Genomic DNA, 26,927 nt, shown 5'->3' on the forward strand with positions numbered 1-26,927 from the left:
GAGGACCCAGGACTGAATCCTGTGGGACTTCACATGTGACTGGTCGACAGTGTGACTTGGAGTCAGCTACTTTCACACTGCAGGTTCTACCTGTCAGCCAGTTTGCAACCCACCTAGTGATACAGAGGTTGATGCCTAGCTTAGTGAGTTTTCTATGATTCCTGAGTGGGGAATGGTATCAAAAGCCCTGGCCAGACCAAGGTAGGCTGTATGAACCACCTTGCCTTCATCCACAGCTCTGGTGACTGACTCAAAGAAGTTGACCAAGTTGAGCAGGCATGATCTACCCTTCACAAAACCAAACTGTGTGGGATCCAGAGTTTGGAGATTCCCTACATCCTTGTTTATTAAGTCCATGATGATGCGTTCCATAGCTTTGCATATCAGACTTTTCAGGCTAATGGGGCAATAGTTCCCAGGGTTTGTAGTTGTTCCTCCTTTGTGGAGAGGGATGACTGTAGCAGTGCGCCATCTGGTTGGGACAAAGCCCGATCTGAGGCTGTGATTGAACAGGGCATACAGGTGAGGTGCCAGTTCACTCTGTAGTTCATGTAGAACACAGCCAGGGATATTGTCAGGTCCCATAGAAGCTGTATTCTTGGCCTTGGACAGTGCTGTTTTAACCTGTGCAGCAGTAATTCAGGGTGCCTGGCAATTTACTGGTATTGTAACTGGTCCTTGGGGGGGGGGGGTTGACACTGAATCTGTCTGCCAGTATATTGACAATATCTGTTGGCTCCGTATAGGAGGTACCATTGTGTAGTAGCTCAGAGCAAATCTGGGTATTGCCGTGGAGATTCTTGACATAACTATAGAAATCTTTGTGGTTGTCTTTACTATCTGCTGCAATTCTGTTTTCATAGTTAGCTTTAGAGGATTTGATGAGGGATCTCAACTTTTTGTTGAGGCTGATAAGAGAGTTTTTCCAGTCTTGGGACTTCACCTTATTCCGCATCAGTTTCCTTCTCCTGTTGTACAGTTTGTTTAAGGCAGGGGACCACCAGATTGGCTTCCTTTTTTGGAGGAGAGTGTCTTGGTTCTATTGGGTATGGTGAGATTCATGCATTTGTGTATGTGTCCATACAGTGCATAGGTGTATGATTCAGTGGTCATGCAACTATTCTCCATTTGCATGGGTGCCATGAAGTTAGCCACCTCTGATTTTAGGAGCCCAAAGTTAGCTTTGGAGAAGTTTTTCATGGTGGTTACCTTTGGGGGGGTGGATTTCCAAGGTGATTAGTTTGTGGTCGGATCTAACCAGGGAGGAGTTGACTATTGGTGTAGAGCAACGATCACCCATGTTAGTAATGACCAGGTTAAGGATGTTGCTACCTCTAGGGGGGTAAGAATGAGCTGGTCCAGGGCATTGGAATTAATGAATTCCAGGCAACGTTGGGCAAGTGTATTGGTACATGAGTAGTTTTCCCAGTTAATTGAGGGGTAGTTAAAGACGCCCAGTATGAGTGTTAGGTTGGACCCTAACATTCTCCAGGGTGCTTAGGAACATGGAGTGTGAGTCTTGGGACATGGTTGGGGACCTATGGTAGGCTACAACCTGAATTGCTGTCTTACCCAATGTTAGCTGCTCCTGAAGTATCTCAGATGCATTATGTTGGGCTACCAGTCTGGAGGTGTGCGCATCCTTTATGAATATGGAAACACCACCACCTTTGCAGCTTCAGTCCAAGATCTGGGGCTGAAAGTTGTGGAATGAGTTATAGCCTGGTAGTGCAGGGGTGCTTTCTGCTGCCTTGAACCAGGTCTCTATTACAGCACAAATGTCGATGTTCTCCATTTCAAGGAGTGCTTCAAACGAGTGCATTTTGAGATTTAGACTACCAGCGCTGAGCAGCATGACCCTCAGATTGCATTTGCTTGTATCTGTTACGGTGGTAATTTGGTCTTTGGAGCATAGCCTAAAAAATGCACTATAGGGGTGGCAAGAGCCTTGGCCAGTATCCAGAAGCCCAGAGGCAATAGATGCAGGCCATCTCTGGCAAAGCATTGGGGTCTGCAAGTTATGTCATCCCAGGCAGACAGATACTGGATCCCCTTACAATGACACCAGAAACTTAGCTAATTGTTGAAATCAATAATTTCCTGCTTGTACTGTGGTATCATTCTGGGTGATGGTAGGATGCTGCTCAGGGCTGGGGTCATACCCGCCAGGGCTACATAATCCGAGAGCTCCTCCATGTCTCTTTTCATGTAATCCAGGGAGGTACATCTCAGGTCATTCACACCCACATGTACAATGAAAGAGTCATATTTGTACCTCTTGTTGAGGGATCTGAGTGCATGTGTTATGTGGAGGATCCTGGCACCTGACAGGCAGCTGACTGTTACTTTCTTCTTATTCAACCTAGTGAGTGGGACATCAGTGTGCCTCACTGTTGAGTCACCTGTGACTAGTGTGTTGGGCATGCTGTTTTGCCTTAGGGGCTTTGGTTGAGTGGCACACTGTTCAGGAGAGTTATGTGTCTTGTGATTAGTGTTGTGTTGTGGTGGTCAAGTGCATTTCTGCCTTGGAGGTCTCTGCTGTTTGGCTAGATTTTTATTGAGAGTCTCCACGAAGGTGGGTGTGTGGTTTGTGTTTTTATGTGAAGGTAGTGCTGGTGTGTGTTCTGGAGGGCTATGTGTTCCATGTGGTGTGGTGCAGGTGTTGACCTTCTTCTCTTGGCCAGCTATTCTGGTCTTGGATGGAGAGTGTGTGGCTTCCAGTTTGGATATATAAGTGCATCTCTTGCAAGTCTGAATGTTGGGAGGTAAGAGGAGAGGGTTGTCAGTGTACATGAGGCAGTTGCTACATTGCCTCAGGATGCCCAAGTTCACCAGGTTAATAGGAGAATGCACAGGGAACTGACCTTTAGACATGCCTGGAGGGGTGGGCATTAATAATAAGTACTGGAGTTGTTTCCTTGTAGAACATTTAGTGCTGGTAGCACTTTTGTGTGCTGCAATAATTGCTACAAGAAGTCTGGTAAAGTGCTAGACTAATAAGCTAGTAAAAGTGCAGGAGAGGAGAGAACTAGCAGATCTAATGGAAAAATTGAAGTGCAGACTTTGGCACTGCTCAGAAGCTTACAAACAGTCCTGGATACAGTAAATCTGTATTTGGACTAGACTAGTTACAGGAAAGTAGGGAAACAAGCACAAATGTGGGCTTTTAGACCAGAAAGTTGAAAGATGGAAAAACTGTCCAAATGGCCAATAAACTACAATTTCTGGCCCAGAAACCACTCCTCTTGTGGTAGATAGGCTAGCTAGTGCTTATGACTCCAACTGATAAGCTGGAAGGCTTCCCTCAAACACAGAAAAGCTTGGGGGGGGGGCTCAGAAGCTTACATATAGTCTTGGATATAACAAATCTGTATCTGGACTAGACTAGTTACAGGAAAGGTGGGAAAAGTGCAAACATGGGCTTTTAAACCAGAAAATTGAAAGAGATGGAAAAAACTGCCCAAATGGCCAATAAACTACAATTTCTGGGGCAAAAAAAACACTCCTCTTGTGGTAGATAGACTACCTAGTGCTTATCATTCCCACTGATAAGCTAGAAGGCTTCCCTCCAACACAGAAAGGCTTGGGGGGCTCAGAAGCTTGCAAACAGTCCTGGATACAGCAAATCTGTATCTGGACTAGACTAGTTACAGGAAAGGTGGGAAACAAGCACAAATGAGGGCTTTTAAACCAGAAAGTTGAAAGACATGGAAAATCTGTGCTCTGCTTGACATGTATGAGAAGTCTATTCCAGAGCATGGGCAGTCTCTGGGTGAGGAACCTGTCCCTCCAGCAGGTTGTACTGATTGTGATAATAAGGATGAGGTCTCTGGAGCATGGCTGCAGAGGGATTGGGCTTTCTTTAGATGTAGCATTTCTAACAAAGCTGGGTTTGACATGGTTTTGTAAGTCAAGCAAAAATTGCCTCTAAGTAGGCAATATGAGACAGAGAATAGCTGGAGTCTTTTGAGTCTGTCCATGTAGGACATGTGTTTAATGCCAAGGATCCTCTTTGTGAGCTACTTCTGTGGCCTCTCCAGCTGTTGCAGGTGTCTAGTGAGGTACATGCCAAATGGGGCGTTATACTCAATGATTGGTCTAATGGGGGAAGAGAAGAGAGAGACAATGACCTCTTTCTTCCTTGATGCAAAACCCTTGGTAATGAGATGTGCCACACAGAAGGACATTCTGACCTCAGTGGTAATGTGGTGGTCGAAGGAGAGGTTGCTGTCAATCTGCATCCCCAGATCTCTTATAACTCCTTCAGTGTTCAGTGGGCTCCCATCGATATGGTAATTAGTGGGAACTGAGTTTTTACCAAAGGGGATGACAACACATTTTTTGGCATTAGGCTTAAGGCCATGGTTTCGACACCAGTCATTGGTCTCAATGAGGCCTTTCTGTAGGATGTCTGCATCACTTGGGGAGTTAATAATGGTTCCCAGCTTGCAGTCATCTGCGAACATGGTCAGCCGGAGTCCCTTTTTGTTGTCCTGGACGTCTGAGAAGTAGATGCTGAAAAGGAGAGGACCCAGGACTGATCTCTGTGGGACTCCACTTGTGACTGGTCAGCAGTCTGACTTGGAGTCTACTACTTTCACACTGTGTGTTCTATCTGTGAGCCAATTTGCAACTCACCTAGTGATATAGGGGTTGATGCCTAGTTTGGTGAGTTTATCAATAATTCCTGAGTGAGGAATGGTACCAAAGGCCTTGGCCAAATTGAGGTAGGCTGTATGCACTGCCTTACCTTCACCCACAGCCCTGGCAACTGACTCAAAGAAGGTAACCAGGTTGAGTTGGCATGATCTCCCTTTCACAAAGCCAAATTGTGTGGGGTCTAGTATTTGAAGATTTCAGCTATCTTTGTTAATCAGGTCCATGATAATGTGTTCCATAGCTTTACATATCAGACTCATCAGGCTAATGGGGTGATAATTCCCAGGGTCTGTAGTTGCTCCCCCTTTATGGAGAGGGGATGACTGTAGCAGTGCACTATTCGGTAGGGACAAAGCCTGAGGTGAGGCTGTGGCTGAACAGGGCATACAGATGTGGTGCCCATTCACTTTGTAGTTCATGTAGAACACAGTCAGGGATATTACTGGGTTACATAGAAGCTGTATTCCTGGCCTTGGACAATGCAGCTTTAACCTGTGCTGCAGTAATGCTGGGTGCCTGGCATTCTTCCGGTATTGTGATTGGTCCTTTGGGGGGGGAGGGGAAAAGTTGGCACTGAATCTGTCTGCCAGTATGTTGGCAATATTTTTTTGACTCAGTATAGGAGGTACCATTGTGCAGTAACTCAGAGCAAATCTGGGTATTGCTGTGGAGGTTCTGGATATAACTATAGAAAGCTTTGTTATTGCTTTTAGTGTCTGACACAATTCTGCCTTCATATCTGGCTTTAGAGGATTTGGTGAGGGATCTCAAATTTTTGTTGAGGCTAATAAGGGAGTTTTTCCAGTCTTGGGATTTCACCTTTTTCTGCAACAGTTTCTTCCTTCTGTTGTAGAGTTTATTAATGGCAGGGGACCACCAGATTGGCTTCCTTTTTCTGGAGGAGAGCATCTTGATTCTGTTGGGTACGGCTAGTTCCATGCATTGATGTACATGTTCGTACTGTGCACTGGTGTATGATTCAGCAGTCATGCAGCTATTTTTCATTGGCATGGGTGCCATGACATTACCCACCTCTGTTTTTAGGAGCCCAAAGTCAGCTTTGGAGAAGTTTTTCAAGGTGGTTACCTTTGTGGGAGGTGTGGGGGTGTGGGTGAGATGTGGATTTCCATGGTGATTAGTTTATGGTCAGATCTGACCAGGGATGGACTGACTACTGGTGTAGAGCAACAGTCGTCCATGTTAGTAATAACTAGGTCAAGGATCTTGCTTCCTCTAGTGGGGGTCAGAATGAGCTGGTCCCGGGCATTGGAATTGATGAATTCCAGGAAGCATTGGGCCAATGTATTGGTGCTTGAGTAGTTTTCCCAGTTGATGCAGGGGTTGTTGAAGTCTCCTAATATGAGAGTGTTGGTTTGGACCTTGATAGATTCCAGGGTGCTTAGGAACGTGGAGTGAGAGTCTAGGGACATAGTTGTGGACCTATAGCAGGCTATGACCTGGATCACCATCTTACCCAATGTTAGTTGTACCTGAAGTATCTCAGATGCATTATGCTGGGCTACTAGTCTGGAGTTGTGCATATCCTTTATGAATATGGAGACATCACTGCCTTTGGAGCTATGGTCCATGTTTCAGGGTGGAAAGGTGAGGAATAAGTTATAACCTGGTAGCACAGGGGTGCTTTCTGCTGCTTTAAGCCAGGTCTCCATTAAAGCACAAATGTTGATGTTCTCCATTTTTAAGGAGTGCGCGTGAGTGCATCTTGAGGTTTAGACTTCTAGCATTTGGCAGTATGACCCTCAGATTGCATCTATTTATAGCTGTTACAGTGGTAATTTGGTCTTTGGAACACCACCTAAAAAAGCACTATAGGTATGGCAAGAGCCTTAGTCAGTACCCGGAAACCCAGGGGTGACAGATGCAGGCCATCTCTGGCAAATCATCGAGGTCTGTCAATCCAGCCATCCCAAGCAGACAGATACTGGATCACCTTAGAATGACACCATAAGCTTAGCCAATTGTTGAAGTAAATAATTTTTTGTTTGTACTGCGGTATCATTCTGGGTGATGGTAGGATACTGCTCATGGCTAGGGTCATACCTGCCTGGGCCACATAATCCAAGAGCTCCACCATGTCTCTTTTCATATAGTCCAGGGAGGTGCATCTCAGGTCATTCTCACCCACACAGACAATGACATTGCTATACTTGTACTTGTTGTGGAGTGACCTGAGTGAGTGTGTTATGTGTTGGATTCTGGAATCTAACAGACATCTGACAGTTACCTTCCCCTTATTCAACCTAGTGAGTGGGACATCTGTGTGTCTCACTATTGAGTCACCTATGATTAGCATATTGGGCAAGGTGTTTAGCCTTAGAGGCTTAGGTTGTGGGGCACACTGTGGAGGTGAGGTATGTGTCCTGTGATTTGTGCTGTGTTGTGGTGGTTGAGTGTGTTTCTGTCTTGGAGGTCTCTGCTGTTTGGGTAAATTTCTCTTGAGAGCCTCCACAAAGGTGGGTGTATGGTTTGTGTTTTATGTGAGAGAGTGATGGTAGGTGTTCTGGAGGGCTATGCATTCCATGTGGTGTGGTGAAGGTGTTGACCTTTTCCTCTTGACCAGCTAGTCTGGTCTTGGCTGGAGAATGCGTAGCTTCCAATTTGGTGATATAAATGCATCTCTCACAAGTCTGAGTGTTGGGAGGTAAGAGGAGATGGTTGTCTGTGTACATGAGGCAGTTGCTGCACTGCCCCAGAATGCCCATGTGCACCAGGTTAATAGGAAAAAGCACAGGGGACTGCCCTTTAATCATGCCAAGAGGGGTGGTCATAACTACTAAGTTCTGGAGCTATTTCCATGAAAACAACTAGCGCTGATGGCACTTAGGTATGTAACAATAATTGCTACAAAAACCTGTTGAAGTGCAAAGTAATTAAGCTCTTTGAAGTGCAAGAGAGAAAGAACTAGCAATATTCAAGGGAAAAAAACTGGAGAGCAGACTTTCTGGCACCAGTAATAGTTTGCCTCAGCTCAGCGCTGCTAGGCGGAGCTTAAACAAGCGTAAACTAGCGCAAATGTGGGACTTTGAACCAGAAAGTTGAAAGGGATGGAAAAACTACCCAAACAGCCAACAAACTACAATTTCTGGGCCAGAAACAACTCCTCTTGTGGTAGATAGGTTACCTAGTGCTGTCCACAAAGACACAATGCAACTCCTTCTGACCTTCTCTATACTTCTCCATCAACATTGTCAGAGTAAACATCACATCTGTAGTGTTCTTTCCAGGCATGAAACCATACTGCTGCTCACTAATCATCACCTCCCTTCTTAACCTAGCTTCTACTACTCTTTCCCATAATGTCATGCTGTGACTGATCAGTTTTATCACTCTGTAGTTACTACAGCTTTGCACATCACCCATATTCTTAAAAATTGGTACCAAAACACTTCTCCACTTCTCAGACATCCTCTCACTTTCCAAGATTTCATTAAACAATCTGGTCAAAAACTCCACTGCCATCTTTACTAAACACCTCAATGCTTCTACAGGTATGTCATCTGGACCAATAGCCTTTCCATTCTTCATCCTCTTCATAGCTGTCCTTACTTCCTCCTTGCTAATCTGTTGCACTTCCTAATTCACTATCCCTACATCATCCAACCTTCTTTTTCTCTCATTCTCTTCATTCATCCACCCCTCAAAGTACTCCATCCATCTGCTCAACACACTCTCCTCACTTGTAAGTACGTTTCCCTCATTATCCTTTATCACCCTTATCTGCTGCACATCTTTCCCAGCTCAGACCCTTTGTCTAGCCAAATGGTACAGGTCCTTGGCTCCCTCCTTAGTGTCCATCCTTTAATACAACTCTCCATACACCTTATCCTTAGCCACCTCTCTCTTTGCCATACACCTCATCTCCTTATACTCCTGTCTACTTTCTTCATCTCTCTGATAATCCCATTTCTTCTTCATCAACCTCTTTCTCTGTATACTCTCCTGTACTTCCTCATTCCACCACCAGGTCTCCTTGTCCTCCTTCCTCTGTCCAAATGTCACACCAAGCACCTTTCTAGCTGTCAACCTTACCAGCTCTGCTGTAGTTACCTAGCTATTCGGTAACTCTTCACTGCCACTCAGTGCCTGTCTTAACTCTTACCTGAACTCCACCTCACAATCACCCTTTTTCATCTTAAACCATTTGATCCTTGGCACTTCCTTCACACTCCCCCTCCTCTTTTTGATCACCAACATCATCCTACAGACCACCATCCTATGCTGCCTAACTACAATTTCCCCTGCCACCACTTTACAGTCTCCAATCTCCTTCAGACTGGCCCTTCTACATAGGATATAATCCACCTGTGTGTATCTTCTTCCACTCTTGTATGTCTTTCTTTGTCTGTCCCATAGCGTGTATCCTACTATTCATTTCACAGCCATCATCTCAATCATCTTTCACTGCCCACGTTTCTGTGCCATATAGAAACACAGGCTGTACACCTAACTTTTTAGCTTCATCATTTCTTCTGTCACACTCTACCACTAACACTTTATACCATTTGGTTGTAGCACCTCTGATTCCAGACTTGATCTGTTCTTCAGATTTCCCTTCTCCTCAACCACACTTTCCAGATGCTTGAAACTATTTACTTGATCCACTGTTTTCCCTTCTATTTCAGTTTTCATCTTCTTCTGAATTTCCTATTTTGCTGCCATGGCCACTGTCTTGTCCGTGCTCAGTTTCATCCAAATGTGCCTTCAGTTTTGCATTCCACTCCGCTATCATTTATTGAAGTTCCTGTTTACCATCATTATATTTAAGAGTTATGCAGACTGCTTCATTTCTTAATAAGGAAAGAATAGTAAGAAGAAATAATGTTTCCAATCATGAACTGCTTTGAAATAACTCTCTCATAGTAATGAAAATTGTTAATCTTCATGCAGTGCTACTAAATTAAAACAATGCCATATTTAAATTTTCCCTCCCATTGACACATTGATTAAATGCTAGATGAAGGTGCTGTCATTTTTACTTCAGGCTCTGCCTGTATATTAATTCAACCTCTTCAGATTCTGAGTAACCAGTAGGATTTTATTATTTTAGAAGTTTATTTTCTAAAATAATACATTTCTTTGATTCTACTTGCACCTATATTTTTTGAAATATGTTGTGTGAACTTAGCTTATTCTACTTATGCCTTTGCTATTTGGCTCAGTTTTTGATTAATAATTGACTAACCAGCTCACTCACTTGGTTAACAAATGTAATCTAAGTAAGTAAATAATTTAAGTTCACTTATGTTTATACTAGCCTTCCACTGGAATCACTGTTTTCCCTCACTAGTTCAGCTCTATAAACCCCGGTCTCTAATCTGCACTATTTGCAATTCTCCACTAAGAATATGGATTCATTTCAAATAACTGTTATTGACTACATTGTTGTTATAAACTGTCTATACATAAGCCACTACATACTCACCATTAATGCACAACTCTACCTTCTTATCCTAATTACAAATCTATTATTATGTAGCACATCAGTGTATCTCAAACTTAGAATTTCTCCCATACTTCAGGAATTGTATTACTCAACTAAATTCCTGTGACTAGCACCACACTGCTACACATGGACTTAGCCAAAAGTCTAAGAAGTGATAACTAATTATAAATGTTATAAATAACTGCATAATCTAAACAGTTTAGTATTTAATGTTATTCTCTTTTTCACTGACTGTATTTCGAGCATACAAAGAGTTACAATGTCTCATCTCTTTCTAATATTCCTATTCCCAGTATTTATGATCATGGGTATCCAGTACCTCTGCTTCATGTTTGCAAACCCATTTGATCATGGCTTACTGAATGTCAGCTGTATTAGACTTTATCATCTTTAATGTACTGACAAATGCCTTTGTTCATACTGTCAGTTTAGGTAGTGTTTGTGGCTTTTCCCAGGCTTTCACAGAAAATTAGATCCCTTCTCCCTTGGGTATTTTTTTATTTTGTATCCAAAACATTTTTATTACAGTAGGTCTTGCGTCCTCATGGACTGTTTTAGGAGAATTAATTTAAGATTAAGTAATCTGACTCCCCCCACTGAAACTAGTTCCATCCTGAAAGAATATGGCATGAGAATGAATAGCCAATAAAATGCTTACAAGTAGTGTTACCTTCTCCATTCATTTGTTTTGCCATTTCTTAAGGTTCTTATATAGTACAAGTTTAAAAGCAATGATCATGTGTGTATGTATTCCTTATTGCTTACTTATTTATCATTCATTTACAAGAGACCATATTACATACTTATACAGACCTTCTGCATAGTAAACCTGATATCACCAGTGTTCCATTGACACTGCCTTGGTCCCTGCAGTTGCCCTTCCCTTATCTGCATCTCCTACCATCCCTCTGCTCTATCCCTGTCTGTTTTTATTCCATAGCATCACCTCTTTCAATTCTCTATTCATTCTTTTGCCTCCCCATTTCATTTTGATTATTTTTTAAAATTTCCTCCTTGTGGTAGTAAGAAATTTTCTTTCCGAGTCTTGTTTGGTGATACATTGTGTGCCTTTCCATCTTCTGGCTATAATGCCTTTAACATCCATTGCCAGAATTCTTTGCACTCTTAGCTGTTTCTTCCCACATCTCCCTCCCCTTTGCACTATTCTCATAGATTCATAGATTGTTACTAATGACTTGGGGGGGGGGGGGCTTTTCTAAGCCTAAAGTTTTGCCAAAAGAATCATGTCCTATATTTAAATAGGACATTTGGTGCCAGGCATTTATAAGCTAACTCTGTTCATAAGTGACATGGGTGCCAGGCCTGCTGTAAATGTCCTAATCCCCAACCACTGGTCTAGGTTGTGGTTAAACTGGGTAACAGACAAACACAGCTTCACATGAATGGGAAGCCTGTTTCATAGGAGGGTCAGTCTCTGGGACACACATCTGTCTCTCTGGCATGGTCTGTTTGAGTCACAGACAAAATTCAGGTCCGTAGAACTTGTACTTCTCATACTCTTTGACTTATGAATATGTAGGAGATTCATAAATGGGGTTTGCAGATGCCTTGTAAGCCAGGCATAGATCACCCCTCAACAATCTGTAGGAGACCGTGTAGAGGGAAAGGGCTTTAAGGTGCTCTGCATAAGGCAAGTATGTTATGCCTTGTAGTCTTTCTGTGAGGAACCTCTGAGGTCACTCTAGTTGCTGCATTTGCCTGGTCAGGTACATACCAAAGGGACCATTGTACTATATGATTGGTCTGATAAGGGCAGAGTACAATGAGATAATGACCTCTTTGTTCCTAGATGCCATGCCCTTACTTATTAAGTTGCACAACATTAAAGGATTTCCTCACCACTGTGACCACATGGTGGTTGAAGGTAAGGCTACTGTCGACATGTGTACCCAGATCCCTGACCAGTGTGTTGACTCTTAGGGGCATATTATCAACATGGTAGTTAGTTGAGAAGGTTGACTTCCCAAAGGGTGCAATAATGCATTTCTTAGCACTGGGTTTATGACCATGGCTTTGGCACCATTGGTTACTGAGAGACTGACCTTCTTGAAGAATGCAATGTCTGCAGGAGAGTCGATGATAACCCCCAGCTTGAAATCATTTGCAAACTTAGTCAGCCATAAACCTTCAGCATTTGCTTCCATTTCAGAAAAAAGAGATGCCAAAAAGGAGTGGGCCCAGTAACGAGCACTGGGGACTCTGCTAGTGACTGGCCTCTTGGTTTAGGTGGCCTCACCCATTTTGACCTTCTGGGTCCTATCAGTGGTAGATTGACCTACAAAGGAAGCTCGTCCAATTTAATAGTAAGTAATAGTAATACGTTAATTGTAAATAATAATTAATATTTGATGCAAAATTCTGGAACTTTTTAGATAGTATTGGACTGAGTGACTCAGTAGATGGTAAGTATAACATGTTGTTACATAAATCGGTTAGTCAAACTTCTTCAAATTTATACTGGAAAGTTTTTATGTGGATATAATGTTTATTACTCCATATAACGTGTCTGTGTTTAGTAAAATTACTTTTTCAGTTTGTTGGAGCTGTTGTAAAGAGGTAAAAGCTGACTGGACACACGTGTATATGTTGTGAAAAATTTAAATGCATATTGGGAAGGGATAAGTATGTTTTTAAGGGGTTATGGTCTGATAATTGTTCTTTAACTAGATCAATAATACAAATGAATGTTCCACTTCCTGTATCTGTAAAAGCCAAACAAAAATGCTTTGGGCTGTCTTGGTTGATAGAAATATTATTACAAAAAATTATTTTATATAAGAAAAAAAAGAAAGTTGGTAGAGCAGCTTTTGCATTTATATCTTTTAGAAAAAGCATGGTAAGTCTGAAGCTCAAATGTCTGTCATCATTTAGCGAGTAAAATCCTCAGTAATTTGCTGGAACGTATGCATTTTAAGAGGAACAGATTAAAATTATATGCAAAAATCAGAAGTATTCAACAAAAGAAGGGACACTTGAGAGTTGTGTAATTTCGGCTTTGTTTTACTCAAACACTATGTACAAGTATTTCAACTTATTCAAACAAATGCACATTTGTCTTGCAAATCTACATGATTAACTGGGAAAACAACCAGATTCTAAGATACTTGCATCTTAAAAATCACCCATCTCTATGCAGCACGGTTATAGCCACTTTGATGTGTAAACCTTATCTGACTGTAAAAAATAACTATTTTGACCTCAGCATAAGAATCAAGGATCCCCCTCCAAAACTAAATAAAATAAATAAAGAACAAAATCCCAAAATCAAGGACATATTTTAAATATTGCTATTATACTTAGTTGTCAGAATGACTTATTTGTATTGGCAGGCATTTTATGTAGGGTATGAAGTCTGAAAAATCATAAATTAATGACTGCAGTCTTCAGTGATTCATAAAAAAAACAGACATTCTTTGAGAGACAGACTGAAAATATGAGGCAATTAGGGACATTCTATGAAATCAGAAATAGTTTCAACTTTGTTTCACACAGTCACATAGAATAAATATTCTAGTACACTTCATAAAAATGGACAACAGTCCTGAAAAGCCAGATTTTAAAATTAACAAATAACAAGAGGGTAATTTGCTTTCAGCCAAAGCCAACCCCCCACCACCTTATTAAGTGACAGCAATCCTTAAAGATTTTCATCAAAACAACATATTTTATGATTCACAAACAAAATAAAATACAATGCAAGCTCAGAAACATTCTGCCAAACCAGAGTCATTTCAATTTTGTTTCAGACAGTTGCCAGAGAATACATATTTCAGTATATTAATGCAAATGTATACTAGTTTAGTAAAGCTAGACTTTAAAATGATCAGTCAACATGACACTAATTTGATTTCATCCAAAATCAGCCCCCCTGTTTCATATAGTGATGGCAGTACTCAATGATTTGCCAGAAAACAAAAACATTTATGAAACAAAATGAAGGTCGGTTTCAACCTTGTTTTATACAGAAACAGCACATATAATCCAGTCACATTTTAAACTGAGGAAATGAAGTTGCTTTTCATACAGAGTTTAAAAAGTCAAACACTAAAAGAGTAAGCTGCATTCATCCATGACTTCCCCTTCCCCATTTAGTGACTGCAATCCTCAATGATTTGTCAGAAAATGAAAACTTTTATGAGGCAAAGACCAAAACATAATGCAGAGTCAGGGACAATTTATCTTTGTTTTACACATAAACAGTATCAAAAAGTAATTAATTCAGAATAAAAATTGCGCAGACAACAAGCTGCTTTCATCTACAGCTAGCCTGTGGCTTCTCTTATTTGTTTACTGCAACTGTCAGTGCTATAGCTGGTTGCTTTCCAGGATTAAAAAAAACAATGCTTACACTATACTAGTTAATACTACTGGGGGGGGGGGGTGTTCTTCTGGTTACCTTCCGAATTAATCATGACAGAGAGTAGAAAGTTACAGTGGGTGTTAATATTAAAGTAAAGAAATACAGTGGAATTGCTTGTAGCTCCTATCATTTATTTATTTATTTATTTTAGTAAAAAATAAACAGATTTCACAGAAAGACGCTGTCCGGTTCGATTCTCAGCTAGAGCGTCTTCTGCGTGGAGATATGCGTGAATGGGCATACCTTCATTGAAGGTTGTGCGTCAGGGTTGGTAACTCGGCATGTAAAAATCAACTACCAATCATTAGCGGACCGGAGTTCTGCTGTGGCAACCCCTAACCAGGAAAAGCCGAAAGACACAAACAAACAATTAAGTTCAGCACATTTGACACACATGCTATCTAAACTAAGTAAGAAGTGCAAAACAGAGCAATTTTTTGTTTAAATAAAGACACTATCTTCAAGATCTTTGGTGATGTTAAGTGAAACTTTCATGTAGAAATGGGCATGATAAAAGACAAATAAGGGAGGAACCAACAGAAGCAGAAGAAACTAAAAACATGTGGCAGGACTGTACAGAACAATATACAAAGTACCCTAACATCATTGATATATACAACTGCTTGCTCTCCAGAGGGTGAAGTTAAATGTGTGCTACATAGCCATGCTAATAATGAGATGGCAGGAAGTGAAGGAGCTCTAATATCACTGATACATACAATCACATGCTGCCTGATTTAGAGCAAGATATTCTGGAGAATGAAGTTACATTGATCCTAGATAGGCATAATAGAAGCAGGCAGGAAGTGATATAATTCTAGCATAATTGTTAAGTCTTGCAAAGATTCAAAATTTGCTAGGAAATTTAGAAAATATTCCAGTGGCCACTGACTTTGAAAAGGTCACTTTATATACCAGTTCCATGACAGAAACAAGTATAAGTTGAAGAGCCTTTTGATATTACTGGAAGAAGAATGAACACTTTTTGGCTAGCAGCTGAAGATCAGAAAAGAGGCTGGATGACAATCTTAGTTAATTATATACAGACAGGAGGAAAATAAGTGGTGAGAGTGGCAAATCAATTTTCCCAAGTTCACAGATCTCTGCAGATGGCGACTGTAGCCATTAAATGAAATGATGTTTGCTTTTGTGGAGGAATGCAATGGCAAAGTGAATAAACTATTACAGAATGAAGTCATCAAACTGTCAGCACTGGAAAATTTATATGTTTAAACTGTGCTATTTGAAATAGCAAAATTGTTGGGGATTCCATGGACTGCAAAAGATTAAATAAAACAATACTTACAGAAATAAATATAAGGTGTTCACTTGAAGCTCTGATAGTGAAACTAAAATTCAATTACTTTGGCTACAAAATGTGAAAACAGGAATTACTGGAATGCAAAACCATGAGCTGCAGATGCTAAGATGGGTAGAATGAAGTAATAAACTGAACATGCAAGAACTTAAAGAAGCAGTTTTTGACAGGCACGCTTTGTGTGCTAAAGACCTTAAGATCATGAAAATTCACACAACTAAAGGACTAAACAAGAAATTCTAAGATCAAAAAGTTAATTCTTGGCGGATGACTTCTGCTACTTTGAATGCTCAAGTAGTTGTAAAACCTGTGCTGGTCAAACACAAGGTATCACATTATTCCAGAGCACAAGTTTTACAAAAGCACACTGCAGGACTGACACCTATCAGGCTGCCATGTGCTGTGGGGACTTGTGGTGACATATGCTTGTCAAGGAGAGTTAATGCAGTGTAGTAATATAATGCAGGCATGTGGAAACCTGCACCTGAACAACCTTAGTAAAGCATGCATTGCAATTTGTCTGCAAGCCATAAGAGGGAAAGGAGAGGGAATGCATATTTGAAAAGTCCTCTGACCCTTTAGGATGATGCTTGTGAATTAATTGGCTGTAATTTTCACCCACCTGTGCCTATCTGTCACTACTATGAGCTCTCAGAAAAGGGAGATTTAAAAGTCTATAGGGGAAAAGGATTACATAACTGTGGAGGATGAGGCGAAAACAAATCTTGGGAAAGAAATATTCTCTGCCAGATGTCTCTAAATCCCCCTAATAATTTTATCTTCTAGTTGCTGGTGTACCCATTAGAGCAATCTGTTATTTTGTCTAAGCTTAGGAGATCTTTGAAGCAGTAAGAACCACAACACATTTACCATATATTTTGTGTTAATAAGTTATCCGTAATTGATCAGTGCTACAATATCATCAGCAGGACATTATGGGACTTGCAGTTAGAACAGATATTTGTTTTTAATTTCTTTGTTAATTTTTTTCCTGAGCATAAAAATAATGCATTTAAAAACTCACACAAGACAAAAATACAAATACAGTGAAATAAAAAATATGAATATGAAAAGAGATAACATGGAAGAGGAAAAAAGCATATAGAGTGCTTTGAATGGATGTGTAGATGACCATGCTTTTTCCAGTTTTTAAAATTGTCTTCTTTTTTAACTTAAGGGCACTGAAAATACCAAGAGTGTTTAGAAAATGGTTATCAGTAATATACTGGAGTGAAAGCCAAATGGCTGAAACTTAATATTTTCCTAAAACAGAAACTATCACATTTATGTTGAAAACTTCCAGATCATCAATTTTATTCAAGTCATGTAAAAGAAACTGTGCCCAATTTAGAACAGGATGAGCAATAAAAAATCAAGTTAAATGTTTATATACATTTATTGAAATTGTGGATACTAGCTTACAGAACCAGGATATATGAATAACACTGGCCTCGGCATTAGAAGCAGACATTTGTGAAAACTGTCAAATCTAAAAAACTGTGAAAAATGCATCTTATCATTGACATCATCATTTGGGAATAGTACTACACAAGCTTGAATTGTCATCAAATGGTTGCTCCTTTCTATGTAACATTGTTTTTATACCACTTTGATAATTGTTTTGAAACAATATTAGTTTGTTGTCTTCTTCGTATGAGGCCCATCTAAATGGCTTGGTTCAAATGGAAGAAAGAGCAGGTCATTTAGTTTCACTCGGGTGTAGCTTCCATCTGGTTTGGTAAGGTAAACATCCCAATCTCTTCCAAACTGTAATACATAACGAAGATCTTTGTTTAACTTTTTATTTGAATAAAATTATCCTGAAAGATGAAACTGAGTTTAAAGTAGAGAAAACAGGCATTCAGTCTTATAACCACAGTAGATAAATGAAAGCAATACATTCAGATTTGCCATCCATACCTCAATCATCACCTGTCTGCAGGCTCCACATGGACCAACAGTCTCTTTGATATCACTGAAAAATACAATTTTGATTAAAAACATGTTCTTAGGATTAGAACTCAATAACTGAGTAAACTGTAGCATTACTACTTAACATATGGGGAAAACTTACACAATTTCTTTAGGAGATTTTTTTAAACTAAACATTAGAATTTAAAAAGAAATAATATACACAGACTGCACTAACAAATTTGTCAATTTGGTTACAGTTCCTAGCACAGCAAGAAATATAATAATGGGATGAAGGAATGGTCTTTGTTTAAATATAATAATGGAATGAAGGAATGGTCTTTGTTTAACATGTTTCTTAATTGAATTATCACTTAAGACATAGGCAACCATACATTTGTACAAAAGAAAACAAGCCATGTTAAATGTTCACAATTATAAATAAACATTATATATCATATATATTCTTTAATACAATTATCATCAATCCAACATTACACAAATTGATCAATTCCTGCCTCCCCCAAAACTCCTAAAAAACATTATTCTGTATGCATTGTTCCCACAATTTCCATTTTTTCTAAGCAATTGATACCTACCATTTTCTAACAATACCACTTCAGCTCTTTCATCTCTGTTACCATAGTCACTACTTCAAATACAGTTTAAATTCTGATTTCCATTTTTTACTAATTGCTTTTTTGGCAGCCACCAGAATTAAACTTAACAAAGCCTTACTATGTCTAGGCAATTCAGATCCTATATACCAGCTCAATAAATCATTTCTGTAGTTGTGCCCATTTGCTCACCTAATATTTCTGACAGACTACTCAGTAGGGAATTTTTAAAGTCAACCAACTAATTATACTCCCAAAACATATGTTCCCATTAATCTCTTTCTTCTCCATCACACCTCCAACATTTGGCATCTGCCTTAGGAAAAATTCTTTGGAGTCTGCTTTGGGTATAAAAATACCTATGCAAACAATTCCAAGAATAAATCCTAAATCTTCTAGACTTTGTTGCATATTTGGGAGCCATAACTATTTCCTCCCATTGTTTCCTTGTGAATTGCTTATCCAATCTCTCTTCCCAATCTTTTGTAACCTCCTCTGATTGATTCATATAGTTATCATGCAATATTTTACAGGCCCTACTAAGTATCCCTTTTTAAACAGCAGCTTCTGTCCTAGCTTCAACCAAAAACTCTAGCAGAATAGGTATTTTCTGATATGCAATGCAGTCTCTAGCCTAAAGTCCAAATGTCTTCTTGGACTCTTCCCACTCTATTATCTTTACTTCTCTAATTATCTGCTCCCAATACCTTGGCTTCTTTTCCAGTTTTCTCCAGTAAATTCCAGCCCCATCTTATCTATTCTCTGTATCCCAATTGCAATCAGCCCTATTGGAAGAATCTCATTTCTCCATCCCTGTGCTGCCTTAGTTCTCAGAATACTTTATGCTAATTTATGAATACAATATTCTGTATGTCTGCTGTTATTCTCCTTAAGGATCTACATCCAAAATCCCACTGTCCCCTTATTTCTTGAATCTCCCTGTTTCTTCATCATCCTCCTCCACTTTGAATTATAGATTTCTGCTTGTGTTATGTATATGAGCTTTAACTATGTAGCTCTAAAATACCCCTTCATATCAGGTAATCCTAAAACACATTGTTTTGCTGGAAAGATCAACTCATTCCACTTGACCCTTGCCCTCTCCACTAACAGATACAATTCTGCAACTCTTGATTAATTACTGTCCACACCTTCTACTCTGGTTGATAAAAACACAATATACATATATATATATATATATATATATATATATAGAGAGAGAGAGAGAGAGAGAGAGTTTCACTTCAGAATCTCAAATTACTGAAAACTCGAACTTCATATGGTCAAGACCATATGGTGAAATTTTCAGAAACTTGAAGGTCTGAACTGAAATAAAAAAAATATATACAAAGACATAGTTTCTGCAGGGGGGCAAGCCCCCATGCACCCTCCCTACTTAAATATACCATCTCTGTGATCGCACTATAGAGAGGAAATGAGAAATCTCACGTTCTACACTTCTGCATATAGCACGGAACAGGAGATTTCTCTTTTCCCCACTGTAGTGCAATCTCAGAGTTGGCATATTTAAATAGGAGGTGTGGGGGGTGCAGGAGGGCTTGCCCCCCTGCAGAAACAATGTCATTGGAATTTTTTTTTTAATTTCAGTTCAGACTTTAGAGTTTCTGAAAACTTGATCATATGGTCTCGACCATATGAAGTTCGAGTTTTCAGTAATTCGAGATTCGGAAGTGGAACTATATATATATATATATATATATATATATATATATATATATATATATATATATATATATAGGTCTACTGTAAAAGACCGAAAATCCACTTGTTCAAAAACAAAAGTGGATTCTCGGTTACGTGAAAGTGCACTTAAGCGAAAGTGCACTTCCGCAAAGAACTGTTCAACGAACCGTTAAGGAGCACAGGTGCCGAAGCACACTACAGTGGGGAAAGGGAATTTATGTGTTTCCTCACTGTAGTGCGATCTCAGAGTTGGTGTATTTAAGTAGGGGGGTGTGGGGGTGCAGGGGGGCTTGCCCCCCTGCAAAAACAGTGTTACTGTGTTCTTTATCGGTTCGTTGAACCGATGGTCATGGAAGTGCACTTTCACTGAAGTACACTTTTGCGTAACCGTGGGTCTCCTGTTTATATTCGAAGTGAGTTTTCGAATATATACAGTAGACCCATATATATATATATATATATATATATATATATATAAACAGATTATAACATTATTACTGCTTGCATCTTGCTATCCATATCCATAAATAAGAGCTTCAGTTTTCTCAGTTTTTGTATTATCTTTTTATTTAGTCTCTTCTCACATATCTTTAGCTGCCATAACAGAATATTTTTTGATCCATACTCCCAAATACTTCATTTTATCATACCCTCATATGGGTATTGCTGAACCAATTCATGTGTGGATACATAGTTTACAGCTATAGCCTTTGTTTTGTTTTCATTAATTTTATATCCTGAAAAGACCCAAAACTGTCTCAAAATGTTGCACAGCACTGACATGTCCTTTTCTGGTTTTATCAGGTACAGAATAATACCATCTGCAAATAAAGCAACTTTTCTTGATTAACATACCAATTATATCCTTGAATTTCTGAGTCTCTTATTCTCTTTACCAATGGTTCTAAATAAAATGTAATAAAGTGGAAAGAGGACACCCATGCTTGGTTTCCCTATTTAGATAGAACTTATCAGAGAGGACACCCCCCCCCTAAACACACACACTTTATTTTGTTGCCTCAAATTTCTCATATATCCTCCTCATTACCCTTATTAGTTTATCAAGGAATGCAAATGCTTCCTTTGCCCTACTCATGAAATCCTGTCTTACTTTGTTGAACCTTTCTCTGCATCAAGGCTCACCAACAACAGCAGTATTTTTTTATATTCTGCTTCCCTCTGGATCATCATTGTTCTATTACTGTTGTCCAATATTTGCCTTGTCTCCACAAAACCTCATTAATCTATATCTATCAATTTTGGCAACACATTTGCCATTTATCATAGACAAAGACCATATAACCATGATTTAAAACTGAAATAGGCCTACATGAAGCTGAGTCTGATGAGTCTTTACCATCTCTAGGTATTTCAGCCACTGCAGCTTTCTACAAGAAAGTTAGAGATGAAGCTCCTTTTAAATTACTGCTAAACAAAACCTTCCAGATGCCTAACACTTTCTTCCCTCATAGCTTACAAACTTCCATAGGAATACCATATTCCACATGAATACCATCTTCTCTAATAACTCTTGAATAATTTCTACCCATTACTTAAGTTCTTCTCTTTTTAACAAGTAGGTGGAGAAGAGCTGGTGTACTTCATTACCCAGCTTTTTTATCTTGGGTATTGGCACATGATCTGAAATAGTTACTGGATGTATGTGTTGAAGCTTTCAATTAAATATACATGACCTGTGAAATATAATCCCTGTATAGTATAGCCCAGTTATTGTACCTTGGGGAATAATATGTAAATTCTCTCCAAGTTCCTAGTACTGAATTTAAGTCTTCTATGCCAAATATTTCCATAAATTTATTCAGTAATCTACTCTCTTTTGTCATATTTTCCCTTCTAGATCCCTCAGATGCATTCTCACTGCTGCAATTCAAGTTCCAATCCCCACCTGTAAGTAATATTCCATGCTGAAAGCTGATTATTTCTCCCAAAAATTTCTTAAGCTTCATAATAGCAGTTTTAGGTGGAATATAAATACATGTCAGAGTAATCTCTTTCCCTTGCCATTAGCCCCTTACTACCACAAATCCACAATTACTATATTTTCCTCTTATGTTACTATTGGAGCTCCTTTAGCAATTAGTGTAAGTACTCCCCTTTTCCTTTGCCCTTGATATGCTGCTGAATAGCCAACCTGAAATCCTTTCTTTATCAAATTCACATGCTCACATCTTTCCCAATGTGTCTCCTGTGGCAATACTATTTTCATCTGTATGCATTTCTTAATAAAATTCATTACTGTTACCTTTTTATTTATATCTGTGAGGGCATTTACATTCTAAAATAACAAATTTAGTGTACTCATTATGATCAGAGATTATTATTCCCACCCATTATGTATGACAGATTTTTTAAATGTCTATTTCCAGCTTTTATGTTACATGCACCCACTAATGTTTGGCAGATTGATCCTTTATACAGTGGTTTCTTGTCACCTCTATTTGAACCTGAGCCACATTTTACAAAACTTCTTGTTTTAATGAAAACATCTATATTTGAACCAATGGCACATTTTACAATACTTATTGTTTTAATGAAAACCCTCAAAAAAACACAAAACACCTCCAAATTTGTTAATTTAAAACAAGCACACAAAACGATGTATGTCTTCAAATAATAAAGTTTAATCTTTCTGATAGGAACAATTGTCCCAAATCAACAGTTGCAACCCCATGCATTAATTAACCTAAAATTAAGGTTATCCATGCTAAAATGCATGATGTTATGTGATCCTATCTCGCCTACATTCTGACTGATGGGCTCGGAGCCGATCCCTCGGCTCCAACTCGGCACGCTTATGCTATAGAGCGAGGCCTCTAATTGGCTGAGCTATCTTTATCCCAGGATGCACCACCACTAATCCCCCAGATCTCGTTTGCCACTTACAGAGCTTGGACGTGGTCTCAACATTGGCTGGGCTAAGTACTATATTTATAGTCTCTTTTCCTGTCAGTAGTTCACTCATTTCAACCCAAAAGCTGTTTTAACGGCTATTTTTTGTGTACAAGTGTGTTTCTTGTTGTTTCATTGAGTTTTGCTTAAATTTTCCTGTCAGAGAAGGTTCCGTTTAAGTTAGAGGGGCCTTCCCCTGTACTAGCTACTTTAGTGGTTGTGTGTGGGTCAAGTACCCGTTTGAGTTAGAGGGTCTTGACCCTCCTTGTTTCCCTTTTCCTTTCTTTTCTTACTGTTCTTGTGTAAAAAAAAAAAAAAAAAAAAAAAGAAGAAGTTCTTTCGTTAATATTTTTCGGAGTTAGTGTTTTTTGTGTATACAAATGCTTAATCTACTGTTGTGGTATATTTTTTCTACATTATGTCTAAAGAACATAAACCCTCCAGGTTTAAAAAGTGCACGAGGTGTGGGTTCAAAATGTCCATAACGGACGACCACTCCTCGTGCGTCTATTGTCTTGGCGCCAAACATCTACAGGAATCGTGCAGTGTATGCCATGCATTTTCCTCCAGAGTCCTCCAGGAGAGGAAGAACAAATTAATCCTCAAAGGATTAATTAAGCCTTCCTTTGAGGAGGCTTTGTCTTCCTCTCCTTCTCCTTCTAAAAAGAGGAAAGCACCGGCTCCGACCAGTCAGTCGGATCCGACGGCTAAGAAGACTAAGCAGACTTCTCCATCGGCTCCACGGACTTGGAGCCGAGGTCGAACGGTCTGCCTCGATGCCTCCAGCCTCGACCCCTCTGGTTTCGGAGCCGAGGTCTGGGGCATCGAGAGGCGGGTCACCCTCATCGGCTCCACTGATATTGGAGCCGATAAGGGTCATCGGCTCAGACACTTCCCCCTCGGAGCCGAAGTCCTTATCGGCACCGAGGGAAATTTCTTTGAAGGTTTCCTCGGAGCTGATAATTGTTGAGTCCTTTTGGAGCCGGTCCCCGAGCCCTTCGGAGCCGATGGAGAAATCGGTTCGGGCCCGATCGGTATCCTCGAGATCTTCCAGGATGTCTGATTCGGACATCAACAGGGTGCTCCTTCGACTCTTCCAGTCTCCGGTGTTCCAAAAGATGGTTTCGGCTCCAGCCCATTTGGCTTCAGAGCCGATGGTCCACTCCCTTACTGTACTTCCTCCTCCAACAGCTTTGGCACCGTTGGAACAGGTGTTGGTGGAACCAGTGGAGGTGTTAGGGTCAGGCCTGACCCTTGCTCCGACTCCGGCTCCTGGGTCGGAGTTCAGTGCACGGACTTCTTCCTTCGGCCCTGGGGGGGAGGCTTCGGGATTGATACCTTCGGTCCCAAGTCTCCCTCTTGGTGCGTCGGCGGTGGGAGTACCATCCACTGTCGTGGCCATGGAGGGGGGACCTTCCCAGGATTCTGGTGGTCCCGCCTTCAGGGCTATGAGGAGTGCTCTAGCCAAATCTTCATTGGCTACCTCCACAGTTTCCCCAGCTCCTTCCCTACATTTGGAGACTGGGTCGTTGGCAGTTCCCCTGTCTGCAGACAGCGGAGCCCCTGGGCCTCAGGTTACCTCCGCTGGGGTTTCTCCCCCTTCTGGAAGTCCTTCTGAAGCCTCTTCGGAAGAACCTCCCAGGAAGAAAATGTGCAAGAGGAAGCACGTTGACTCCCCTGACGAGTCTTTGACATCTGACACCGATCTCGATGATGCAGAGGGGTCCCCCAAGTCGTCCTCGGATGATGTCTCCTTTGCAGACATCCTGGAAGCCCTAAAACAACGAGGTGGCTGGCAGTCCAAACCTCCCTCTGCTGATGAGTCGGTGTTCCTGAAGGCCTTCGGGGCTCAGCCCTCCGCCTCCTGGGTGTCTCCGCCCTTCGATGAGCTCTTGGATTTGATCTGTCGAAGGGCGTGGGAACACCCGGACTCTGTGGAACCGGTGCCCGCTCGTCCAAACAAATTTCTTTCGGCGCCCCCAGATAGAGAGTTCCTTACGAAAGGTGTGGCTGTGGATGCTATGGTGGTGGCATCTGCTACACAGCAGGATGTAGCAGAGGCTTCTACATCCGTCCATCCTCCTAATAAGGAGTCTAGGAGCATGGATCGGTATGGCAAGCGTACCCTAAGTTCAGCGGCCTTTACCCTGAGGTCTTTAAACTACCTGACGCACTTTACGAGATTCCAGAGGGATCTGATTAAGGAGCTATCCGATACCCTCTTAGGTAACCTGCCTGAGGAGCTGGCCCAGACGGTTGGATCTCAGCTGGCTACAATGTCATCCATTTCGAACTCGTCCATGAGGCTCATTTCATATGCGGCCGAAGGGGCGAGTAGAGCGCAGTACAGGCATTGCTCTACGGAGACAAGCCTGGCTCCACCTGTGTCATTTCACGGAGGCCTTCAAGTCTTCATTCGCCGACGCCCCCTTTGATGGGTCCTCCCTGTTTGGGCCCAAGGTGAAAGACACACTTACCCGCTGTGAACAGGAGGGTAAGACTCTGACTGCCGTAGGGGCACGATTTTCCACTCCCTTTCAGCCTTATCCCAAGGCTAAAAGAGGAGGGAAGATGTGGTTCCGGAGATCGCAGAAGTCTTACCCATCTCAGCAGGAAGGTTCCCCCTCCAGAGGCAGAGGAGGGGGAAATTCATCAGGAAGACGCTGTCCCAGAGGCGGCAGAGGCCCCCGCAACACTGGAGACCATGAGTCCTTTCGTGGCTCTTCAGCTTTTCATAGTCCCTGAGGGATTGCCCGACTGTGCTGCTCCGGAGCCAGTCGGGGGTCGTTTTTCGAAGCACCTAAAGGCCTGGGAAGGGATCACTCAGGACCGATGGGTGCTTCGAATTATCGCCGGAGGTTACTCCATCCCATTCTGTTGTCCCCCCCCTCAGTCCAAAAGAATCCCGGACCCGCCACCCAGTCAACGGGATACCGCAGCCATAGAAATTTCAAAACTGCTGCAAAAAGGAGCCATCCAACCGGTCCCCGCAGACCAGATCGGATTAGGGACTTACTCAAGATTCTTTTTGGTGCCAAAAAAGACCGGGGACTTGAGGCCCATTTTGGACCTAAGCAACCTAAACCGTTCAGTCAAGAAGTCCAAGTTCCGAATGGTCACTTTACAAACCATTCTCCCATTGTTGGAGAAAGGTGTTTGGATGTGCTCCATAGACCTCAAGGACGCGTATTACCATATCAAAATACATCAAATGTCCAGGAGACACTTGCGCTTCAGCCTAGGAGGCAGTCATTTTCAGTTCCGTGCACTGCCCTTTGGTCTCACCACAGCCCCCAGGGTGTTCACCAAATGCTTTTCAGTAGTGACTGCTCACTTGAGGAGTCTAGGATTCCAGGTGTTTCCGTACCTAGATGACTGGCTTCTAACTGCCACCTCCAAGCATCTACTTCTACGGAGCCTGCAAGCCACAACATCACTGGGCAATTCCCTCGGAATCACCTTCAATTGGCCAAAGTCTGTGTTACGGCCCTCTCAAAGAATAAGATTCATAGGGGCAGAGATAGATTCAAACCAGATGCGGGTCTATCTACCTGCAGACAGAATTCAGATCATACAAAATCAGGTTCGAGCCTTACTCCCCAGGTCCAAAGCCCCAGCCAGAATGGTCATGCAGCTATTGGGATCGATGTCTGCCACAGTTCTGCTAGTTCCCTTGGCAAGGTTACACATGAGAATCCTCCAGTGGCTTCTTTCAACTCAGTGGTCCTTTCAGGAACTCCCTCTCATTCATCTAATATGGATCACAGAATCTTGCAGACGGGACCTTCGCTGGTGGCTAGTGTCCTCCAATTTGGATCAGGGACGATCCTTTGTTCTTCCTCCTCCGGCGGCCACTTTGACCACGGACGCCTCCCAGACGGGGTGGGGGGGGCATTCCCTGGGCAGGTCAGTCCAGGGCAAATGGCATCCGGAAGAGACCTCTCTCCACATCAACATCCTAGA

General features: G+C 41.3%; 1 protein-coding gene across 2 annotated transcripts in view; it reads right to left on the reverse strand.

Annotated features, from left to right (window-relative positions):
• Positions 1-17,199: 17,199 nt before the first annotated feature.
• Positions 17,200-26,927, reverse strand: part of LOC122805818 (cytidine deaminase-like) — a 146,941-nt gene continuing 137,213 nt past the window's right edge. For both annotated transcript variants that reach the window (XM_044076078.1, XM_044076079.1), the window contains exons 4-5: positions 17,743-17,797; positions 17,200-17,589 (exon numbers count right to left, since the gene is read on the reverse strand). In XM_044076078.1, the coding sequence (XP_043932013.1) occupies positions 17,455-17,589; positions 17,743-17,797 (190 nt within the window). In that variant the 3' untranslated portion in view covers positions 17,200-17,454. The remainder of the gene's footprint in view (positions 17,590-17,742; positions 17,798-26,927) is intronic.

Source organism: Protopterus annectens, chromosome 7.part0 (assembly GCF_019279795.1).
Source record: "Protopterus annectens isolate FY-2018-M chromosome 7.part0, PAN1.0, whole genome shotgun sequence".
In the NCBI taxonomy this organism is placed as follows: Eukaryota; Metazoa; Chordata; order Ceratodontiformes; family Protopteridae; genus Protopterus; species Protopterus annectens.